At 41.9% G+C, this 25630-nt stretch overlaps 1 protein-coding gene across 4 annotated transcripts in view; it reads right to left on the reverse strand.

The window, feature by feature from the left end:
- chd5 (chromodomain helicase DNA binding protein 5) overlaps positions 1-25630 on the reverse strand; it is a 125807-nt gene that overhangs the window by 37688 nt on the left and 62489 nt on the right. For all 4 annotated transcript variants that reach the window (XM_034165875.1, XM_034165877.1, XM_034165876.1 and 1 more), the window contains exons 10-17: positions 20157-20363; positions 19736-19947; positions 9519-9650; positions 9060-9168; positions 8670-8861; positions 4450-4650; positions 1903-2040; positions 1587-1708 (exon numbers count right to left, since the gene is read on the reverse strand). In XM_034165875.1, the coding sequence (XP_034021766.1) occupies positions 1587-1708; positions 1903-2040; positions 4450-4650; positions 8670-8861; positions 9060-9168; positions 9519-9650; positions 19736-19947; positions 20157-20363 (1313 nt within the window). The remainder of the gene's footprint in view (positions 1-1586; positions 1709-1902; positions 2041-4449; positions 4651-8669; positions 8862-9059; positions 9169-9518; positions 9651-19735; positions 19948-20156; positions 20364-25630) is intronic.

Genomic DNA, 25630 nt, shown 5'->3' on the forward strand with positions numbered 1-25630 from the left:
GTGCATGATCCAGCATGCAAATGTTTCATTGTTCAGGACCCAAGTGTCACGCCTTCCTGTTTAATCCCGAATAGCAAATCGGGGCATGTTTTGAAGCATCACAGTAAGTTCTTAATCCAGCTTCATCAATCTTGTACAAACTTGGTATACGTAGTAGTTATGGCCATCATCAGCATCAGATTTGAAATCGGGATGCAGTTTTTGAACTGTTCAAAAATTTCATCCCAATTTTCTAAATCGTTGATAGTATGTGGTAACTTTCGGGTATGCCGACTCTTAACGGCTTCAATCATGCTCCAATGTCTATAAATGGGGTATTCGTAGTGACTACGACTTAAAACTTGTTCGATCCCACTGCATCGGGATAAAAAATTTGAAGACAAAGCAGCGTTTGTTGTGCTTTTTATTTAAGATTAATTGAACAGCTTGATCAAAGTTTGGTCATCCGTGGGAGGCTCAGAGTAGAGTTGCTGCTCCTTTGCGTTGAAAGGAGTCAGCTGAGGTGGTTTGGGCATCTGGTAAGGCTGCCTTCTGGGCACCTCCCAAGGGAGGTGTTCCAGGCACGTCCATCTGGGAGGAGACCCCGGGGAAGACCCAGGACTAGATGGAGAGATTATATCTCCACACTGGCCTGGGAACACCTCAGGATCCCTAGTCAGAGGTGGTCAATGTGGCATGGGAAAGGGAAGTCTGGGGTCCCCTGCTGGAGCTGTTGCCCCCACAACCCAAACCCGGAAAAGCAGTTGAAGATGAAGACAGCTCGATCATGTCTGGTCGAGGGTGCAGATCCTTTCTTTTGTTTTTGGCCAGACTCTTTTATAAGTGAACTCCTGAGCACCAGGCTGGATTAAGCTGTTTCATCCTGTTTTTGCACTTTTTTGTATCACGGGCAATCACAGTAGAACTGCGCTTTGTGGAATAGCCCGGTTAGAGATGTAGGAATGGAATGTGGTTGCCATTCAGGACCAGGGGCAGTTCCATGGTGTTGGAGATGTGGCAAACCACGGCAACCCCGCATGCTCCCACACTTGGCTTGACCCAGGCTGAGTATGGAGGACTGGTAATGGCTTCAAAATGCCTGATACTTTTCTAATACTTCGTTACCTTACCCCCAATATTTCACCTGTCACAAACAGCTCCATGCTTTGATACAATTTTTGCTTAATACAAATAAACACATCAACTTCATGATATAAATTAAATTGAAAAAAATCTGTCCCATTCCCACTCCTTTTTTATTAAATGGTTTAACTGAAAGGGATAATCACTTACTTGAAAATTTTCTTGTATTATTTAATGGTTATAATACATTTTTAAAGTGTGTGCACTAGCAATGCCATACATTATTTTGTATGTTATATTTGTATTTAGTTTACATCATCTTGCAGGTATTTTCTCTTTCAGATTACAGAGTGTAATATTCTACATAAAGATGTCTGAATATTTCAAGATTGTGAAGTTCTATGCATATGTCAACAGCAAAAACTGACCATTACAGCAGAGCTCAGACATCGTATGAAGACGTGTAAAGAGAAGGTGTGGAAGGAGGGAAAAAAATGCACCGTGATGAAATAGAAAAGACTTACTTGAAGCGCTCTGGGGTGAGGAAGTTAAGCAGGTGGAACAGCTCCTCCAAATTATTTTGAAGAGGAGTCCCAGTCAGGAGCAACTTGTAGTAGATTTTATATCCATTGAGAATTCTGAAAAACTGCACAAGACAAAGTGCACGAGTTTAAACACGAGGTACCGAAAAGTGTGCAGCAATAACGCACTAAAGTATGCAAAATAACCTAAAAGGAATTGTCGATCTTCTGTCATAATTCTTCCATTTTTCAAAAGAATAACTTCAGGATTCAGTATTTAAACTCCTGCTAATGTCTCCAACTCGTCTCATTAGTTTACCTTTGACTGGTTGTTCTTCAGTCTGTGGGCTTCATCAACAACAAGGCACGCCCAAGTGATGGAGCCCAGGATGGCTTGATCTATCGTAACCAGCTCATAGGAGGTGAGCAGCACATGGAATTTGATCGCAGTGTCTTTCTGCAGGTAAAAGAGCCAGAACAGCATAGCAATGCTCAAACGTGTATCCTGTAGCACAGTCGGGGTCACAAGGGCAAGTGATATATGCTGGACAGCAGAGCTGCACATGAACAAGGAGTGAAATTTCATAAGTAGGATCCTGTGGATTGAGGTTTTTTCTAAAAGACCACAGTCAGGCCACTTGTACCTTGGTGGGCTTTATGAGGATCAGATGTGTTAACACTAAAGACAAAGTTGCAAATCAATTTCAATTTCAATTTATTTTCATTTATATAGCGCCAAATCACAACAAAGCTACCTCAAGGCGCTTCACACAAGTAAGGTCTAACCTTACTAACCCCCAGAGCAACAGTGGTAAGGAAAAACTCCCTCTGAGGAAGAAACCTCAAGCAGACCAGACTCAAAGGGGTGACCCTCTGCTTGGGCCATGCTACAGACATAAATTACAGAAACAATTCACAAAACAAATATACAGGAAATGCTGTTGGTGCACAGGACAGGAGGGTCGCCAACACAGTACAGTAAGGTGATTGCCGGCCACTAGCTCTAAGCTTCACTTTAAAGACCCAGAAATTAGGTAAAGTCAAGGCCGCGGCACGCTCTGTTTCTTAATAAAATGAATTAAAAGAGTAAAAAACATCAAACAAAACTATACCAGTATGCTAGCCATATGAAAGGGAAAATAAGTGCGTCTTAAGTCTGGACTTGAAAATCTCCACAGAATCTGACTGTTTTATTGACACAGGGAGATCATTCCACAGAACACGGTACAAGATAAGAGAAAGCTCTGTGACCCGCAGACGTCTCATTCACCCAAGGGACACAATGTAGTACTGCACCCTGAGAATGCAAAGCCCGGGCCGGTACATAAGGTTTAATTAGGTCAGCTAGGTAGGGAGGTGCCAGTCCGTGAACAATTTTATAGACTAGTAGCAGAACTTTAAAATCTGATCTTACTGGGACAGGAAGCCAGTGAAGAGATGTCAAAATGAGTGTAATGTCAAAACTTTCTGCTTCATGTCAAAAGTGTGGCTGCAGCATTTTGATCCTATTGGAGAGCCCTAATGCTGGACTGTGGTAAACCAGAAAATAGAACATTGCAGTAGTCCAATCTAGAAGAGATAAATGCATGGATCAGGGTCTCAGCATCAGCCATAGACAGGATGGGACGAATCTTCGCTATATTTCGCAGGTGGAGAGAAAGCAGTCCTCATAATATTTCTAATGTGGAGGTCAAAGGACAATGTAGGATCAAAAATTACCCCGAGATTCCCCACTTTGTCAGTGTGATGTATGACACACAAGCCGAGGCTAAGAGTTAACTGGTCAAATTGATGCCAATGTCTCACTGAAAAGACTTTCTCAAATCAAGTCTTCCCCTGGATTACTGGACATAACAGTGTTTTGGTCAGTGACTTCATCTCAAAAACAGTAATTTATAAATTCTATAACCAGTGGTGATAGTTGTAGGTATCATGCTTTGAGCAATATGAAATCCTGCAATGTGATTAAAGATTTTGGTCAGATCATCTGGCCATATGTCAGAGGCAGCAGGGATGATTACAACATCCAAATTATAGTTCTGCCGCATACCACAGCTGACACAGTGTCTACAGAAGACCTTTTAGAAGCAGAACAGCTTTAGCAGGCTTTACGTTATTACATCCACCAAGAACTTAATAAGCTGGAGTTTTAAACCTAACCGGTAGGAGGGGTCTGGTTAGGTGTAAAAACTCCAACTTTTGTGGCTTCTCTTTATTCTTCTCTACAAGAGTCAAGACAGAAGACAGACTACTAGAGCAAGAATTTTAGCTGAGGAAGCTTCTACGATTTGAAGCGAAACGTCCTCGCGTCAAGCAACCCAGTCCAGTCGAAGATTCAAGCTTCTCTACTGTCATTTTAATTAATTTTATTAAACAACTCTCCTGTAACTGTAGTCTACATCTCTCTGTTGTGCTTTATTTTTCAAATCATGTGCACCACAAACCCAACAAAGTGACTGAACCAACTTACCCAACCTGAATAATTCAACTTATTATGCGTGGTCCATCTGTAAGTGCTTCTTTTCCGGCTGTGCAGTTTTAATATCGGTGAGAGATGATTTCTACACATTTCTGTCAGGTAAAGAGCTGATCTTAGACTTAAATTGCTCAGCCATGCCAACTTTCTAATTGGTCAAATGAAACATTTCCTGAAGATGAGTGAAAACAATCCTCCATCATTGTATTTTAAAAAGGGGAGTACAACTCATCAGAATGCAAATAATCACATTCGATGTTTCAATCCATTGTGATGTTGATTTATGTTGTGATTAGGCATTCTATAAAAGAACTAAATGTAAAATAAAATATTTACACACACACACACACACACACACACATGCACACGTGTTGGAAATGTGACAAATACCTTCATGCGGAATGCCTTTCGCCCTGATTTTACACAACTTTCTTCAAATGTGAACTCGTTGTCCCTAATGATCGCCCGGCTGTCTTTGTCACCAGTGTACGTCACCACGTAGAAGTCTGGCGCCCACATCTCAAATTCCCTCTCCCAGTTGATGACGGTGGAGAGGGGCGCGCTCACCAAGAATGGTCCCTTAGAGTGACCCTGAGAAATCAGAAAAGTGAACATAGAAAGCAATTTCTCATTTGTTTTATTCATAGTCCAGTATAAAACATGTTTATCGGCCATTAGATTAGGTACGCCCTTTTGCCTTCAGTAGGGTCTTAACTGCCTTAATTCTTTATTTTAAAAAAATATACCGGAAAACTCCTCAGAGATGTTGGTGCATACTGGGGCATCACACAGTTGCCACATTGTTACATTACTACCAGCCTTAATTGTTGACACAAGGCAGGTTGGGTTCATACTTTCATGTTGTTGCAGCAGAAATGGAGTGTCATCTCCATTGTTCAATGCACAGCAAGTAGATCAGTGGGATAAATGAGTTGGACCACCAATATGCATGTTCTTGGACAAAACCTTACCTGCATTGTGTTAGCCCATCCAGCTGTAAATGGGTACAGACCTTGGCTGGGGAGTGTTAAGACTCTCATCTACTTCCTGGCAAAAATTATGGAATCACCGGCCTCGGAAGATGTTCATTCAGTTGTTTAATTTTGTAGAAAAAAAGCAGATCACAGACATGACACAAAACTAAAGTCATTTCAAAAGGCAACTTTCTGGCTTTAAGAAACACTATAAGAAATCAAGAAAAAAAATTGTGGCAGTCAGTAACGGTTACTTTTTTAGACCAAGCAGAGGGAAAAAAAATATGGAATCACTCAATTCTGAGGAATAAATTATGGAATCACCCTGTAAATTTTCATCCCCAAAACTAACACCTGCATCAAATCAGATCTGCTCGTTAGTCTGCATCTAAAAAGGAGTAATCACACCTTGGAGAGCTGTTGCACCAAGTGGACTGACATGAATCATGGCTCCAACACGAGAGATGTCAGTTGAAACAAAGGAGAGGATTATCAAACTCTTAAAAGAGGGTAAATCATCACACAATGTTGCAAAAGATGTTGGTTGTTCACAGTCAGCTGTGTCTAAACTCTGGACCAAATACAAACAACATGGGAAGGTTGTTAAAGGCAAACATACTGGTAGACCAAGGAAGACATCAAAGCGTCAAGACAGAAAACTTAAAGCAATATGTCTCAAAAATGGAAAATGCACAACAAAACAATTGAGGAACGAATGGGAGGAAACTGGAGGAAACTGTAGTCAACGTCTGTCACCGAACTGTAAGAAACCGCCTAAAGGAAATGGGATTTACATATAGAAAAGCTAAACAAAAGCCATCATTAACACCTAAACAGAAAAAAACAAGGTTACAATGGGCTAAGGAAAAGCAATCGTGGACTGTGGATGACTGGATGAAAGTCATATTCAGTGATGAATCTCGAATCTGCATTGGGCAAGGTGATGATGCTGGAACTTTTGTTTGGTGCCGTTCCAATGAGATTTATAAAGATGACTGCCTGAAGAGAACATGTAAATTTCCACAGTCATTGATGATATGGGGCTGCATGTCAGGTAAAGGCACTGGGGAGATGGCTGTCATTACATCATCAATAAATGCACAAGTTTATGTTGATATTTTTGGACACTTTTCTTATCCCATCAATTGAAAGGATGTTTGGGGATGATATAATTTTTCAAGATGATAATGCATCTTGCCATAGAGCAAAAACTGTGAAAACATTCCTTGCAAAAAGACACATAGGGTCAATGTCATGGCCTGCAAATAGTCCAGATCTTAATCCAATTGAAAATCTTTGGTGGAAGTTGAAGAAAATGGTCCATGACAAGGCTCCAACCTGCAAAGCTGATCTGGCAACAGCAATCAGAGAAAGCTGGAGCCAGATTGATGAAGAGTACTGTTTGTCACTCATTAAGTCCATGCCTCAGAGACTGCAAGCTGTTATAAAAGCCAGAGGTGGTGCAACAAAATACTAGTGATGTGTTGGAGCGTTCTTTTGTTTTTCATGATTCCATAATTTTTTCCTCAGAATTGAGTGATTCCATATTTTTTTCCCTCTGCTTGGTCTGAAAAAGTAAGCGTTACTGACTGCCACAATTTTTTTTCCTGATTTCTTATAGTGTTTCTTAAAGCCAGAAAGTTGCCATTTGAAATGACTTTAGTTTTGTCTCATGTCTGTGATCTGCTTTTTTTCTAAAAAATTAAACAACTTAATGAACATCCTCTGAGGCCGGTGATTCCATAATTTTTGCCAGGGGTTGTAGAATCTGGAAATAGGCACCAGCACCAATGGTCCTCAGAGCATATCTATAGGCCTTTCTTCTCTGACCTCTTAGTGCAGCAGATAACAGAATATTTACAGAGGAATCCTTCAAATGGTGATACAAGCAACAAATCTGGAAAAGGTACACCTTAGATATCTCCTTAGACATTGCTCTTTTGAAAAAAACCCGACGGGCCACTTGAATTTTCAATAGGCGGCCACGTAGGGGTCAATTGAAGAATTACACAGGGGTTAAAATATAAAAATGCTCCAATCATATTGAAAACTATACCACATTATTTGTCTGAACATAATAATTCCAAAAAGGTATAGTTTGGACTATCTGTGACTGAATGTTATGGAGTTATGGGGTAAAAAAAAAAAACCTTAAGAATGGTGACAAAGGTCAATTTCAGTTTGCACAGGGGTCAAAAGTTAAAGTTGCTCCAATTTTAGTAAAAAATAGTGCAAATTGTTGATTGAGCTACTTGGATTAATAAATGAAATAGTTCTGACTGTGTTGAATGCTTGATCTCTAAAGTAAAGGTCAAATAATGTTGACATCCATTGAATTCTATGACATGTGACATATGTTACCCCGTAACATGATAACTAAGCATGATACATGGTGCAAACTATTCCTTTTTGAAACTCTAACTTTTGACCCCTGTACAAACTGAAACTGAACTTTGTCACCATTCTTGTTCTTTTTACCCCATAACTCTATGGAATTCAGTCATTGATAGTCCAAACTATACCTTTTTGGAATCTTTACAATCAGACAAATAATGTGGTATAGTTTTCAATATGATTGGAGCATTTTTATATTTTAACCCCTGTGTAATTCTTCAATGGACCCCTACGTGGCCACCGATTGAAAATTCAAGTGGCCCATCAGTTTTTTTCAAAACAGCAATGTCTAAGGAGAACGTGTGATGGATTTGGTGCTTGTATCACCATGAGAATTGTTTCAGTTATTTGCTGCACTACTGCCATCCGTAAGGCATTCGATTCCAGAGAACTACTGCTCACTGAATGTTTCTTTATTTTCAGACCATCATCTGTGGATCTAAGAGGTGGTTGTGCATATGGAAAAGTGAAACCAGTCCAACAGACACCAACAACATGGGCCATTCAAAGTCACATAAGTCACCTTTCTGCCACTTTCTGATGCTTGGTTTGAACTCCAGCTAATCATCTTGAGCATGTTTAAACATGCCTGAATGCACTGAGTTGTGGTCACGTGATTGGCTGTTGAGATATATGAGTTAGTTAGTCCATGCTTGGTCTCCAAAATAATGGTCAAACAAGGCTGACATCCATAAGACAAATGTTACCACATAACGTCATAATTCGGCATGACAGATGACACCATTTTTGCTGTTTTTACCCCATAACTCCATAACATTCAGTCACAGATAGTTCAAACTACCTTTTTGGAATCTTTAAGATCATAATGTGGTGTACTTTTCAATATGATTAGAGGATTTTTAAATGTTGACTCCTGTGTAATCCTTCATTGACCCCAACCTGGTTACAGATGTCAACCTGGAATAGCCACCATACAATTTTGTGTATTGCAAGTGCTGCTTAGTCCCCTTTAGTGATACCGATTAGGTCAAATGGACTTTGGGGTCATTGACTAAACGACTGGTTAAACAGGTCAGGGAATGCACATTTTTACAGACACATGCATGTTTTCTACCAAAGAATCCCATTTCTACATCATCCGTGGCTGGAAATCATAAAAATCTACATTCTGCTCTGCAGAACTGTGTTTAATTTTCAAACAGACTCACAATCCAGAAGAAATGATGAAACTGGGATGAAGTCACAGCACTATAATACATATGGTCCATCCTGCACCCTCACCTCCTTGTACAGCGAGTAAAGGAAAACGATGGTCTGCACCGTCTTTCCCAGTCCCATTTCATCTGCCAGGATGGTATCAGTACCCTGAGCCCAGGAGAACCTCAACCAGTTCAGGCCCTCCAGCTGGTACGGGTGCAGCGTCCCCCCTGTGGCATTAATGTACCACGGCTGGTGCTCAAACTTGATTGTTGGCTGGAGATATGACAATCCATTAATATGTCAGACTCAACAGTTTGGCTCATGTTTGGACAAAAATACACAGAGAGACAAGGAAAAAACAGACAAGATTCAATAAACTCTAATCATGAATCAGTCACTGGAAACGTCAGGACACTGTTGTGTGAAATGGCATTTTTTATGATCTAAGTGACCTCAAATGTGCACACTTACATCGATGATGGGGGCATCAGGAGGCACCTCCCTCTTCGGCTGGTCCTCTTTGAGTTTCTTTCCTTTCCTCACCACCAGGGAGCATTGGTCCTCCCCTAAAATTTGCTCCCTGGGAAGTAAATGAAGAGTAAACAAAAACTCTGAGACATCAAAGGTAGCGAAGCAGAAAGAGGAGAAACGTCAGCAGTGTCTGTTTCTCTCTGAGCGCTCAAACATACATTACGATGGGGACAAAGAAAGAAAACTGATGAAAAAAAGAGACACCCGCTATTCCATGGATATGTAAGACAACAACTTCATCAGTACTACTTTTACCACATATGAAAGTGTTCGTAAACTACGATATTAAATGGGATCTGAACATTCGTCTTTGTCACATTCACCTTGATCAAAAGAAGAATAAAACCAGCAAAAGAAGCTTGAAAGCTCAGATCATAATCGAACATGTTGCTGACCAACCTGTGGTCCCAGTAAAAAGATTTATGGCTGTCGTATTCCGGAACGTCAAATTCATCCACCTCCCACGTGCACTGGTCGTAAGGCAGATCCCTCCATTTGATCAGGTAATGAACATCTCCATCCTTATCAAAACTACAATAAAACACATCAGGTTTGAGGATTATAATCAAGATATTTCAGTTATTTGAAGAAATTAGCAATATTTGTTTATAGGGTGCAACATCGTTACTTGCAAAATCATTTGTTGCAGTTCACTCTAGCTGCAGAAGGATGCGACAACATTATTATTACTTTTTTAAATTGTTCAATGTAACTTATCATCATTCTACTTTATGCACTCAGCACAACAAAATAAGTCCCTTCGGCTGCTCCCTTGTTTATCACTCAGGGTCGCCACAGTAGAGCCAAGTGGAGCTACATGTTGAATTTTTATGCTGTTTTACGCTGGATGCCCGTCCTGACACAACTCCACGTTTCATGGAGAAATCTGGCAAGGGTGGGGTTTGAACCGGGAACCTTTGGTGCTGAAACCAAGCAAACTAATATATATATATAGTGAGGAAAATAAGTATTTGAACACCCTGCGATTTTGCAAGTTCTCCCACTGAGAAATCATGGAAGGGTCTGAAATCCAGAAATCACAATGTATGATTTTATAATAATTTATTTGTATGTTACTGCTGCAAATAAGTATTTCAACACCTGTTAAAATCAATGTTAATATTTGGTACAGTAGCCTTTGTTTGCAATTACAGAGGTCAAACGTTTCCTGTAGTTCTTGACCAGGTTTTCACACAATGCAGCAGGGATTTTGGTCCACTCCTCCATACAGATCTTCTCCAAATCTTTCAGGTTTGGAGTTTCAGCTCCCTCCAGAGATTTTCTATTGAGTTCAGGTCTGGAGACTGGCCAGGTCACTCCAGGACCTTGAAATGCTTCTTATGGAGCCCCTCCTTAGTTGCTCTGGCTGTGTGTTTGGGGTCATTGCCATGCTGGAAGACCCAGCCATGACCCATCTTCAGTGCGCTTACTGAGGGAAGGAGGTTGTTTGCCAAAATCTCGCAATACATGACCCCATCCATCCTCCCTTCAATACGATGCAGTCATCCTGTCCCCTTTGCAGAAGAGCACCCCCAGAGTATGATGTTTCCACCCCCATGCTTCATGGTTGGGATGGTTTTCTTGGGGTTGTTCTCATCCTCTAAACATGGTAAGTGGAGTTGATTCCAAAAAGCTCTATTCTGGTCCCATCTGACCACATGACCTTCTCCCATTCCACCTCTGGATCATCCAGAAGGTCACTGGTGAACTTCAAACAGGCCTCGACATGTGCTGGCTTGAGCAGGAGGACCTTGCTGCCCTGCAGGATTTTAAACCATGACAGCATCATGTGTTACTAATATAATCTTTGTGACTGTGGTTCCAGCTCTCTTCAGGTCATTGACCAGGTCCTCCTGTGTAGTTCTGAGCTTTCTCAGAATCATCCTTACCCCACAAAGTGAGATCTTGCATGGAATCCCAGACCGAGGGAGACTGACAGTCATCTTGTGTTTCTTCCACTTTCTAATAAATAATCATAATAGTTGTTGTCTTCTACCAAGCTGCTTGCCTGTTGTCCTGTAGTCCATCCCAGCCTTGTGCAGGTCTACAGTTTTGTCCCTGGTGTCCTTACACAGTTCTTTGGTCTTGGCTATGGTGGACAGGTTGGAGTGTGATTGAGTGTGTGAACGGGTGTCTTTTATACAGGTAACAAGTTCAAACAGGTGCAATTAATACAGGTAAAGAGTGCAGAATAAGAGGGCTTCTTAAAGAAAAATTAACAGGTCTGTGTGAGCCAGAATTGTTGCTGATTGGCAAATACTTATTTTCAGCAGTAACATAGAAAAAATTATTAAAAAAATCATACATTGTGATTTCCGGATTTTTTTTTAGATTATGTCTCTCACAGTGGACATGCACCTAAGATGAAAATTTCAGACCCCTCCATGATTTATAAGCGGGAGAACTTGCAAAATCGCAGGGTGTTCAAATACTTATTTTCCTCTCTCTCTCTCTCTCTCTCTCTCTCTCTCTCTCTCTCTCTCTATATATATATACATATACACATACACACATATATACAGTAGTGTTCAGAATAATAGTAGTGCTATGTGACTAAAAAGATTAATCCAGGTTTTGAGTATATTTCTTATTGTTACATGGGAAACAAGGTACCAGTAGATTCAGTAGATTCTCACAAATCCAACAAGACCAAGCATTCATGATATGCACACTCTTAAGGCTATGAAATTGGGCTATGGGCTATGGGCATGTCCTCTTCAGCACAAGGCAACATGACCTCTTCAAGTATTTTGACATATCCAAACTGATCCATGATACCTGGTATGTGATATATAGGTCCAACATCATAGTAGGAGAAACATGCCCATATCATGATGCTTGCACCACCATGCTTCACTGTCTTCACTGTGAACTGTGGCTTGAATTCAGAGTTTGGGGGTCGTCTCACAAACTGTCTGCGGTCCTTGGACCCAAAAAGAACAATTTTACTCTCATCAGTCCACAAAATATTCCTCCATTTCTCTTTAGGCCAGTTTATGTGTTCTTTGGCAAATTGTAACCTCTTCTGCACGTCTTTTATTTAACAGAAGGACTTTGCAGGGGATTCTTGCAAATAAATTAGCTTCACACAGGTGTCTTCTTACTGTCACAGCACTTACGAGGTATCTTATAAAACTAACTGGCAGTTTTATAAAAAAAAAAAAAACTATATGGATTTGAATGACGTGCGATTACACAAATCATGCTTGAACCCTTGTGCGCATGCGTGAGTTTTTTCACGCTTGTCGGTGACGTCATTTCCCTGTGGGCAGGCTTTGAGTGAGCACTGGTCCCGCCCTCTAGGCTGAATTCCTTTGTTTGAGACGCTGCTCGAGACGGCGCGCGGTGCTTTATCAAACTTTTTTCAGGACCTGTGAGGGATATCCGAGTGGACACTATTCGAGAAATTCACCTGGTTTTTGGTGAAAAGTTTAACGGCTGATGAGAGATTATGGGGTGTTTCTGTCGCTTTAAGGACTTCCCACGGAGCGGGACATCGCGCAGTGCTCCAAGGCGACGTCGTCTGGCTGTTTCGAGCTGAAATCATTCTAATTTAAGGCTCTGTTGACCCAGGACGTCGTGAGAGAACAGAGAAGATTCAGAAGAGGCCGGCATGAGGAGTTTATGCGGACATTCCACTGTTAAAGGTCATTTTGTAATGAAAGAACGTGCGCGCAAATTCGACGAGTCGTTTCCGTGATGACGACGCAAATCTGTGTGCGCCGCGACAGGAAAAACACCTCCGTGTTGAAAACCATTTGTAAGAAATTGTTTAACAGCTTGGGCATGTTCCAACTTGCCCGTTAAGTTTTCCAACGGAGGTGTTTTTCCTGTTGCGACCCCCTGCGGTCGGGTCCGGCCTGACATGCGACTCTGCCTGCACGTTCTTTCATTACAAAATGACCTTTAACAGTGGAATGTCCGAATAAACTCCTCATGCCGACTTCTTCTGAAAGTTCTCTGTTCTCTGACGACTTACTGGGTGAACAGAGCCTGAAATGTGGAAGTTTTCAACTTGAAACAGCGAGATGACGCTGCCTCAGAGCGCAGATCGCCGTCAGGCACCGTGGGCCGTCCTTATGGCGACACTACCAGACCAAAATCTCTCATCAGCCGTTAAAATTTTCAACGAAAACCAGCTGAATTTATCGAATGGTGTCCACTCAGTTGTGCCTTACAGTTTTGAAAAAAATTTTATCAAACAAAGCAGCAGTATCTGAGCCATTCCTAAACAATGAAAAAATCGACGAGAGGGTGGGCCACTCCTCACTCAAAGACTGCCCACAGGCGAATGACGTAACCGACAGGCGTGAAAAAACTCTAGCATGCCCACAAGGGTTCAAGCATGTCTGATGTAATCACACGTGATTCAAATCCATATAGTTTTTGAAAAAAATAATAAGGTCGGATACTTTTCTAACAGACCTCGTACAGGTAACTCCAGACTGTCTTTGATCATCCTGGAGCTGATCAGTGGGTGAGCCTTTGCCATTCTGGTTATTCTTCTATCCATTTTGATGGTTGTTTTCCATTTTCTTCCACGCGTCTGTTTTTTTTGTCCATTTTAAAGCACTGGAGATCATTGTAGATGAACAGCCTATAGTTTTTTGCACCTGCGTATAAGATTTCCCCTCTCCAATCAACTTTTTAATCAAACTACGCTGTTCTTCTGAACAATGTCTTGAACGTCCCATTTTCCTCAGGCTTTCAAAGAGAAAAGCATGTTCAACAGGTGCTGGCTTCATCCTTAAATAGGGGACACGTGATTCACACCTGTTTGTTCCACAAAATTGACGAACAACACACAATTGAACACCCCCTTTTCTACTTTTTTACTAACAGCCCAATTTCATAGCCTTAAGAGTGTGCATATCATGAATGCTTGGTCTTGTTGGATTTGTGAGGATCTACTGAATCTACTGGTACCTTGTTTCCCATGTAACAAGAAATATACTCAAAACCTGGATTAATCTTTGTAATTACATTGCACTACTATTATTCTGAACACTACTGTATATGCCTGTGTGTATACGTATATACACACACACACACACACACACACACACACACACACACACACACACACACACACACACACACACACACACACACACACACACACACACACACACACACACACATATATATAATGAAATAAATAAATTTAATGATCGAAGCATAAATTTAATGCTTCAATCTTAAATATGATCAATCTATCTCTGTTAGTTGGCTATGTACCACAGGCTTTTAAGGTGGCAGTAATTAAACCATTACTTAAAAAGCCATCACTTGACCCAGCTATCTTAGCTAATTATAGGCCAATCTCCAACCTTCCTTTTCTCTCAAAAATTCTTGAAAGGGTAGTTGTAAAACAGCTAACTGATCATCTGCAGAGGAATGGTCTATTTGAAGAGTTTCAGTCAGGTTTTAGAATTCATCATAGTACAGAAACAGCATTAGTGAAGGTTACAAATGATGTTCTTATGGCCTCGGACAGTGGACTCATCTCTGTGCTTGTTCTGTTAGACCTCAGTGCTGCTTTTGATACTGTTGACCATAAAATTTTATTACAGAGATTAGAGCATGCCATAGGTATTAAAGGCACTGCGCTGCGGTGGTTTGAATCATATTTGTCTAATAGATTACAATTTGTTCATGTAAATGGGGAATCTTCTTCACAGACTAAAGTTAATTATGGAGTTCCACAAGGTTCTGTGCTAGGACCAATTTTATTCACTTTATACATACTTCCCTTAGGCAGTATTATTAGACGGTATTGCTTAAATTTTCATTGTTACGCAGATGATACCCTGCTTTATCTATCCATGAAGCCAGAGGACACACACCAATTAGCTAAACTGCAGGACTGTCTTACAGACATAAAGACATGGATGACCTCTAATTTCCTGCTTTTAAACTCAGATAAAACTGAAGTTATTGTACTTGGCCCCACAAATCTTAGAAACATGGTGTCTAACCAGATCCTTACTCTGGATGGCATTACCCTGACCTCTAGTAATACTGTGAGAAATCTTGGAGTCATTTTTGATCAGGATATGTCATTCAAAGCGCATATTAAACAAATATGTAGGACTGCTTTTTTGCATTTACGCAATATCTCTAAAATTAGAAAGGTCTTGTCTCAGAGTGATGCTGAAAAACTAATTCATGCATTTATTTCCTCTAGGCTGGACTATTGTAATTCATTATTATCAGGTTGTCCTAAAAGTTCCCTAAAAAGCCTTCAGTTAATTCAAAATGCTGCAGCTAGAGTACTAACAGGGACTAGAAGGAGAGAGCATATCTCACCCATATTGGCCTCTCTTCATTGGCTTCCTGTTAATTCTAGAATAGAATTTAAAATTCTTCTTCTTACTTATAAGGTTTTGAATAATCAGGTCCCATCTTATCTTAGGGACCTCATAGTACCATATCACCCCAATAGAGCGCTTCGCTCTCAGACTGCAGGCTTACTTGTAGTTCCTAGGGTTTGTAAGAGTAGAATGGGAGGCAGAGCCTTCAGCTTTCAGGCTCCTCTCCTGTGGAACCAGTTCCCAATTCAGATCAGGGAGACAGACACCCTCTCTACTTTTAAGATTAGGCTTAAACTTTCCTTTTTGCTAAAGCTTATAGTTAGGGCTGGATCAGGTGACCCTGAACCATCCCTTAGTTATGCTGCTATAGACGTAGACTGCTGGGGGGTTCCCATGATGCACTGTTTTTTTCTCTTTTTGCTCTGTATGCACCACTCTGCATTTAATCATTAGTGATCGATCTCTGCTCCCCTCCACAGCATGTCTTTTTCCTGGTTCTCTCCCTCAGCCCCAACCAGTCAAAGCAGAAGACTGCCCCTCCCTAAGCCTGGTTCTGCTGGAGGTTTCTTCCTGTTAAAAGGGAGTTTTTCCTTCCCACTGTAGCCAAGTGCTTGCTCACAGGGGGTCGTTTTGACCGTAGGGGTTTTACATAATTATTGTATGGCCTTGCCTTACAATATAAAGCGCCTTGGGGCAACTGTTTGTTGTGATTTGGCGCTATATAAAAAAAAAAATGATTGAAATTGAATTGATATATATATATATATATATCTTCTTCTTTGGCTTTCAGCTGTTCCCGTTAGGGGTCGCCACAGCAGATCAATCGTTTCCATCTCACCCTGTCCTCTGTATCTTCCTCTGTCACACCAACCACCTGCATGTCCTCTCTCAGCACATCCATGAACCTCCTCTTTGGCCTCCCTCTTCTCCTCCTGCCTGGTGGCTCCATCCTCAGCATCCTTCTCCCTATATACCCTGGGTCCCTCCTCTGCACATGTCCAAACCATCTCAATCTCGCCTCTCTGACTTTGTCTCCAAACCGTCCCACCTGAGCTGTCCCTCTGATATGTTCATTCCTAATCTTGTCCATTGTTGTCACTCCCAAAGAGAATCTCAAAATCTTCAGCTCTGCCACCTCCACCTCTGCCTCCTGTCGTTTTGTTATTGCCACTGTCTCTAAACCATACAACATAGCTGGTCTCACTACTGTTTTGTAAACTTTCCCCTTCACTCTTGCTGATATTCTTCGGTCACAAATCACTCCTGCCACCTTTCTCCACCCACTCCACCCTGCCTGCACTCTCTTCTTCACCTCTCTACCACACTCTCCATTACTTTGAACAGTTGACCCCAAATATTTAAACTCATCTACTTTCACCACTTCTACTCCTTGTAACTGCACTATTCCACTGGGCTCCCTCTCATTCACACACATGTACTCAGTCTTGCTTCTACTGACTTTCATTCCCCTTCTCTCCAAAGCATATCTCCACTTCTCCAGACTAGACTCAACTTGCTCTCTACTCTCACTACAGATCACAATGTCATCTGCAAACATCATAGTCCATGGGGACTCCTGTCTGATCTCATCTGTCAACCTGTCCATCACCACTGCAAACAAGAAAGGACTCAGAGCTGATCCTTGGTGTAATCCCACCTCCACCTTGAATGAGTCTGTCATTCCGACTGCGCATCTCACCGCTGTCACACTATTCTTGTACATGTCCTGCACTACCCTAACATACTTCTCTGCCACTCCAGACTTCCTCATACAATGCCACAACTCTTCTCTTGGCACCCTATCATAAGCTTTTTCTAAGTCCACAAACACACAATGTAACTCTTTCTGTCCTTCTCTGTACTTTTCCAACAGTATTCTCAGAGCAAACATTGCATCTGTAGTGCTCTTTCTCGGCATGAAACCATATTGCTGCTCACAGATCTTCACCTGTTTTCTAAGCCTAGCTTCTACTACTCTTTCCCATAACTTCATGCTGTGGCTGATCAGCTTTATGCCTCTGTAGTTACTGCAGCTCTGCACATCACCCTTGTTCTTGAAAATAGGAACCAGCACACTTTGTCTCCACTCCTCAGGCATCCTCTCACTTTCCAAGATTTTATTAAACAATCTGGTTAGAAACTCTACTGCCATCTCTCCTAGACATTTCCATGCCTCCATTGGAATGTCATCTGGACCAACTGCCTTTCCACTCTTCATCCTCTTCATAGCAGCCCTCACTTCTTCCTTGCTAATCTCTTTTACTTCCTGATTTACTCTCACCACATCATCCAGTCTTTTCTCTCGCTCATTTTCTTTATTCATCAACTCTTCGAAATATTCCCTCCACCTTCTCAGCACACACTCCTCACTTGTCAGCACATTACCATGTGCATCTTTTACCACCCTAACCTGCTGCACATCTTTTCCAGCTCTGTCCCTTTGTCTGGCCAATCGGTACAAGTACTTTTCTCCTTCCTTACTATTCAACTTCTTGTACAGCTCACAATATGCCTTTTCCTTTGCTTTTGCCACTTCTCTTCTCGCCTTTCGCCGCATCTCCTTGTACTCCTGTCTACTTTCTTCATCTCTCCGACTATCCCAAAACTTTTTCGCCAACCTCTTTCTCCTTATGCTTTCCTGGACCTCTTCATTCCACCACCAAGTCTCCTTGTCTTCCTTCCACTGTCCATATGTCATACCCAGTACTGCCCTAGCTGTCTCCCTCACCACATCTGTAGTACTCTTCCAGTTGTCCAAAATTGCTTCCTCTCCAACTAGTGCTTCTCTCACCTGCTCGCTAAATTTCACACAACAGTCTTCCTCCTTCAGCTTCCACCATCTGATCCTTTGTTGAGCTCTCACTCTCTTCTTCTTCTTTACCTCTAAAGTCATCCTACAAACAACCATCCTATGCTGTCTAGTGACACTCTATCCTGCTACCACCTTACAGTCTGTGATTTCTTTTAGCTTGCATCTCCTATAAAGAATGTAGTCCACCTGTGTGCACCTTCCTCCACTCTTATATGTTACCCTGTGCTCCTCCCTTTTCTTAAAGTAGGTATTCACCACAGCCATTTCCATCCTTTTTGCAAAATCAACTACCATCTGTCCTTCCCCATTCCTATCCTTGATACCATATATATACCCATTACTTCCTCATCACCTCTGTTCCCTTCACCAACATGCCCATTGAAGTCTGCTCCTATCACCACTCTTTCATGCTTGGGCATTCTCCACCACCTCATCTAACACACTCCAGAAATCTTCTTTCTCCTTCATCTCACAACCTACCTGTGGGGCAAATGCACTGATGATATTCATCATCACCCCTTCAATTTAAAACTTCACACTTATCACCCTGTCAGACACTCGCTTAACCTCCAACACACTTTTAACATACTCTTCCTTTAAAATGACCCCAACACCATTTCTCTTCCTGTCCTCACCATGGTACAACAACTTGTACCCACCGCCGATGCTCCTGCTCTTACTTCCCTTCCATTTGGTCTCTTGCACACACAATATGTCTACCTTTCTCCTCCCCATCATATCAGCCAGCTCTCTCCCTTTACCAGTCATACTACCAACATTCAAAGTCATTTCCACCCTTCTAGTTTTCTTCTTCTCCTGCTGTTCGTGGCAACGTTTTCCTCCTCTTCTTCGTTGTCTTCGCCCAGCAGTAGCCCAATTTCCACCGGCACCCTGTTGGGCAATTGCACCGGTGGCGGACGTTGTTAACCCGGGCTGCGACCGATCCGGTATGGGAATTCGATTCTGAGTCTGCATAGTTGGGTTGGCTTGTTTTACGCCGGATGCCCTTCCTGACGCAACCCTCCTCATTTATCCGGGCTTGGGACCGGCACTCAGAATGTACTGGCTGCACACCCCATGTGGCTGAGTTATATATATATATATATATATATATATATATATATATATATATATATATATATATATATATATATATATATATATATATATATATATATATATATAAAAGGATTAAATAACGAGAAGCCATGCATTATACAGTTTGAATGCGAACGCGAAGTGGAGTATATTATTATTGAGTATTTATTAATGTTCAAATTTGTTCTTCTGTCAGAGGAATAAAAGAACATTTATTGCTTAACACTTTTGCACAGTGATACCTTTTACTTTGGACATATTGTGAACATTCATTATGAAGAATAATGTCCGTTAATGAAGGCTGAGTAAAAGCCAGTAGGTGGTGCAGTGAGTGTAAACTGACACTGGAACTTAAAATCCACACAGTTCCCAACAGGAGAATTTGTGCGTACCTGTGGTTGACTATCCGGTGGATAACCATCCACTCCGGTTTTATACCGTAGCGATAGAAACGCTCCTCCATCACAGCATACTGAGGGTCTTTGCCCTTCCTCTTCTCGCTATTAAGCTCCTCCTCCCCAGAGCCGTAGTCATACGGTGGGGGCTCGTCCATGTCGTTCTTGCGCTGGTAGTTCCGGTACATTACCGTGTGGTACAGCTCCAACTGCACACACACACACACACACAAACATTCAAACAATCACGCCTAGATCCACTTTAAAAACATTTTAATTTCTTTTTTTTTTTTTTTTTTTTGGTGGAATTTCAACACCATCACAAAAATATTAAAGTAAAAGACACCCTCTCCGCTTAGATAAGAAGATCTTAGCCTCACTCTGTGATTTCACTGTTCTTCTAGTTCTTGTACCTCACCTGCAGCTCGCTGACCCAGGAGCAGTGCCAGTAGGAAAGGCCGGCCCACTTAACAAAGAATTCCCTCTCTGGGTGGCCTTTGAGTGGGGGTTTGGCGAGCAGGTCTGCTGGCTTGCCGTCAGGCCCGGCAGGTGGCTCCGCTGGCAGCGGGGGTTCTCCCCATGTCCAGTGCAGGATCTTCTGTACTTTCCCTTTGAGGGGAGGACACTAAGAAAGAGCAGAGAGGTGTCATGAGGTGCAGGTCAGAGGAAATCAGAGCATGGAAATTATGTCATCAGATGAAGTTGCGAGTCACAGCGAACCTCCACCTGCACTCACAAACCCACCTCAGACTATCACTAGAATTTAAGGCACACTCCAAAAATTATTCAAGCACAGTTTCTTTGACAATTGGTATCTGTGGAGGGGAAAAGCTGTGTCACAATCAGAACATTTTTTTCAATTTTAATTATATAGCACCAAATCACAATAGAGTTGCCTCAAGGCAACTTCTTCACACAAGTAAGGTCTAACCTTACTAACCCCCAGAGCAGCAGTGGTAAGGAAAAACTTCCTTTGAGGAAGAAACCTCAAGCAGACCAGACTCAAAGGGGTGACACTCTGCGTGGGCCATGCTACAGACATAAATTACAGGACAATTCACAAAACGAATATACAGGAAATGCTGTTGGTGCACAGGACAGGAGGGTCTCCACCACAAATACAACTCCCATCTCTGGATGGAGCTGCACCTTAAACAGAGAGAAAGAAAAACAGAATCAGGCATCAGAAAGACAAGAAATACAGTAGAATTAGCCAGCATTAAACAACAAGAAAAACAGAGAAATACTAAGGTGATCGCCGGCCACTAGCCCTAAGCTTCACTAACAGACCCAGAATTTAGGTAAAGTTGAAGCCACGACACGCTCCGTTTCCTAATAAAATGAATTAAAAAGAGTAAAAAGCGTAAAACAAAAGTATTCCAGTATGCTAGCCATACAAAAGGGAAAATAAGTGCGTCTTAAGTATGGACTTGAAAATCTGCATACTTTGATTACCAGTAATGACTCTCTCCATTTATTTCTTTAAAACTGTACGGTATCATTTGTGTTAATCATCAGGGTCCCATTGCACAAAAGTAGGATTCAGAAATCCAGGATAAATGACTGAGCTGGGTTCATTGTATCCACAACAGAAGCAATCAGTCTCAATCAGTCCAGGCTCAAGACCAAGCCAGGATGAGCAGACATGGATACTACGAGGCAGGTGACACCAATCTGGACACCAGCGTGGATTCTCCAGACAGACCCTGTCATCGATCACAGATTCACCAATGTACCATGGCAACCGGAGCGGCGTACTTCTCCCTTCAGGAGGCGGACGTCCTCGTGGAGGCCGACGAGGGTGTAAATGACCAAATAAAAAAGAAAGTTAACCCAGAGAAAGAAAAAAAAGAAAAAACCGCCACACTTATAAAACAAGTTAGTTGTGCACATATCCATGGGAACCTATAAATTTTCTAATAATTGTAACATCATCTGAAATCACCATTTCTCTAAAATGATTAGACTTAATGATCACAGGTGTTTAAATAGTGACAGTGGATCTAGTTGAATGTGATAATAATGTGCAGTGGGGTGTGGACTAACTATCGGTTTCTGTTTGAGGTGACTGCTGACTGAGATAAGGGATGAGGTTGTTGACCCCAAAATGTGAATCTGCTGCAAATTGTGAGTTATCCATAAACAAATTAATAAAAATTTATGCAAACTGTGAATATCCTCAAACTGTGAATCATTTTGCTGCAAACTGTGAATAAAATATCCCATGAAACGTGAACACAGGTCTCGCAAATCGCGCTTCTGGTGTCACTCGCCTGGCCCCGCTGGGTATGACCCGCTCCGGGGACAGTGACAGGTGGAGGGTTTTGACTGGGGCGGTCTACCTGTCAAATGATAGCGTGGGTGAGTCGAGGAGTGGCGTGAAGTCCTGTGGTGTAATGACAGTGAGGGGTGCAGTCATAATCCCGCAGACAGTAGCTTCACACCGATGGCTCCTCTGCCAACCACGTTTGGTACACCAAACGTGAAGAAATTCATGTTTTGTGAGATGTGTACTCACATTTTGGGAGATATTTTGCAATACATGGTTTGCGGATAATTCACAATTTGCAGTGATTCATGTTTTGGTGGGTACCAGGATTAAATAGAGCCTAGCATTTACCCTGGTCCGGAACAGGCTAGCTCCACAGAATGAATCTCCATGATGTCTTATGGGATAGCATATCCCACTTTCCACTATCCTGCTTTTGTGCAGCCGGATTTCAAATTTCAAATTTATTAATTTATATAGCACCAATTCATGATGAAATCATCTCAAGGCGCTTCACACAACATAAAACAACAAAAAAAAAAACCTAAAAAAATAAAAAATTTAAAACACAATAAAAAGATAACCATAAAAGAATACAAGAATAAACACACATCATAAAACTAATAATAAAACAAGGAAAACAAATGAGTCTTTAAACATGACTTAAATGTCTCCACAGTATCAGACTGCCGAATGTGTGCTGGGAGATCGTTCAACAGAGCTGGGGCACGGTAGGAGAAAGCTCTGTGACCGGCAGACTTTTTATTCACCCTGGGAACACACAGAAGTCCTGCACCCTGAGAACGCAGGGCCCGAGCCAGTACATAGGGGCTTACCAGGTCAGCCAGATAGGGAGGTGCAAGTCCATGAACAATTTTATAAACTAATAACAGTACTTTAAAATCCGATGTTGCAGCAACTGGAAGCCAGTGCAGGGACACCAAAACGGACGTAATGTGGTCAAACTTTCTGTTTTATGTCAAAAGTCTGGCAGCAGTGTTTTGAACCAGTTGAAGACCCCTAATCCTGAACTGTGGTAAGCCAGAAAATAGAGCATTACAATAGTCCAATCTAGAAGAGACAAATGCATGAATCAAAGTCTCAGCATCAGCCATAGACAGGATGGGACAAATCTTCGCTATAGTTTGCAAATGGAAGAAAGCAGTCCTCGTAATGTCTCTAATGTGGAGATCAAAGGACAACGTAGGATCAAAAATTACTCCAAGGTTCCTCACTTTACCCGTATGATGTATAACACACGAACCTAAGCTAAGTGCTAGCTGATCAAATTGATGCCGATACCTCGCTGGACCAAGAACCATAACTTCAGTCTTATCAGAATTTAAAAGTAGGAAGTTACTAGACATACAACTTCTTACTGATACAAGGCAATCTTCCAAAGGTTTTATGTGAATGAGATTACCAGCAGTTATTGACAAGCACAATAACTTAACCGGATCACGGATAAGTTGAGCCAGGATAACCAGGAAATCCCGGCTTAATCCCTTATCCACCTTTCGTGCAATAGGCCCCAGGGGGCTCACGTACAAAGACTTGTGTGGATTTCCTACTAAAACATGGCGTATGCCAAAACCTAGAAACTGGCGTCAACACAAAAATATTCAGATGTATCAAAGTGTACGTAAGCATGGATCCACGCACGTTCCATTTGTACATCCCATTGAATGTGGAACCAAACTCCTCCCTGGCCACACCCCATTTAAATATGCAATCTTATGTAAATAGGCCCTTTGAGCAGGGATTCCCCACGACATCACATCAGACAACATGAACACAGAAAAGAAATTATACTACAAATGACTGGAAATGACGTGGAGACACGCAGGGACGGTTTATTCGGTACGCTGTTAAACAGATTAATCATGAAAATGGCAAAATGTTTGTGGGAACTATGGAGCATGTATGTGTGAGGCTGACACGCAAAACAGCGCGCACAGACTGAAGTTAAAAAGGTGAGGTGTGGCTCCGACGACAGTGTGACGTTTACAATTTACACACGTTTATTAACAAATACTGAACACAGGAAGCCTGGTAAGAAGCTCTGCAGCTCACCATTAAGCAAAAATAAAAAAAGACATTAATAATAATAATCAAAACATATCTGAATGCGCACATGCCCAAATGTGGCCGCACTGGTTTACGTTTGGATAAATTACACAAATAAACTATTTACACAGCAAACAGCTACTTAATTACCCCTTGTGGGATTAATAAAGTTGTTTGATTGATTGAGCAGCTGCCATCGGGCACTGTGCCAAAAACCAGCCTGACGCGCATTTGCGCATCACATATGATGTGAACATGTGTGCAGTCAATAGCTCCGATTACATGGAAACCGGCTCTTGCTGCAAATGGCGATTTGGAATGGGATGTATCTAGAGGAGATTCGGATGATTGTGTTCCACACTGCTGGCATCGCTCGGCTCAAGATTGACTGTCACACTCCTGACTGATCGGCCAGCTCACGGTGAAATGCCCCTGCTCACGGTGAAATGCCCCTGTTCCCAGGAAGCCCAGCGTGGTCAGCACCTGTGTGGACACAGACACCCACCTGGCTCCTCGCCGTATTGTGTTCTGCGTGCAACTCCAGTAACAGTGGCCTTGGTAATCGAAATCGGTTTATGAGCCAATTATTGTCATTTGCAAGTAAATCCTTGCATTCCCTGAGTACACGCTCACGTCAGACTGCACCATTTGCAAGGTCATCTGACGTTAAGGCAGCAACTGTTAGTGCCATATTACCAATCACTTTGCGCATGCTTTTATATCCATCCATATAATTGCAAACACGTGAGTGTGTTAAATGTTCATCGCTGTGTCGCTGATGTGCACATCACTCTGATGACTTCTTGTTTTCACACTATTAATGGTTCCCAGCATCACCTTTACATGTCCGCAGTGGAACAATAGCCGTAGAAACGTGTGTACTCCAGGCAGGACTTGAGTGACGCACCACACATTTCCATGGTCATTTCACTTTTGATACATCTGAACGTTGGCATGGAGACGGACATACACCAGGTTTTTGTGCATAAGCACGCTTTGTACATGAGGCCCCAGGTCTCTTTCTTTTGACATTATGGACCTGAGTTCATGTTTTCACCCTGGCTTTGATAAGTCACACCTGGAACCTGCAGTATACTGCTCAAGAGTTATAAAAATATTTTATTGTTGATAATAAATGTGCTCAGTTCTGAGTTAAAGGTACGAACCTGAAGGAAAGTGCTGAAATCAGCAGCACTTATACTTAGTATGTAAACAAGAGGTGTACAAGGTAAACCATGTCCTATTCTCCTTGGACGTACGTCAGAAAGGGCATCCGGTGTAAAATTTGTGCCAAATCAACATGCAGATCCATACTGGATGTGCTGATGTGAGCCCACACAAAAGACAGAAGCCAAAAGGAATGAGAAATTAATTTGCATTGTACAAGTTTGCTTTAACTTCTATATATTAAAAGCCAAGTGGCCTCTGTGTGTGTGTATACATGCATGCGTGTGTATGACTTCAAACACGGAGAAACTGGGGAGAGCTGACATTTGTCGTTTTGTATGTTTTTGTATTTTGGGTCAAGGATGAACGCCGCGAAAATGGAAAGTTGA

This window comes from Thalassophryne amazonica, chromosome 3 (assembly GCF_902500255.1).
Source record: "Thalassophryne amazonica chromosome 3, fThaAma1.1, whole genome shotgun sequence".
In the NCBI taxonomy this organism is placed as follows: domain Eukaryota; kingdom Metazoa; phylum Chordata; class Actinopteri; order Batrachoidiformes; family Batrachoididae; genus Thalassophryne; species Thalassophryne amazonica.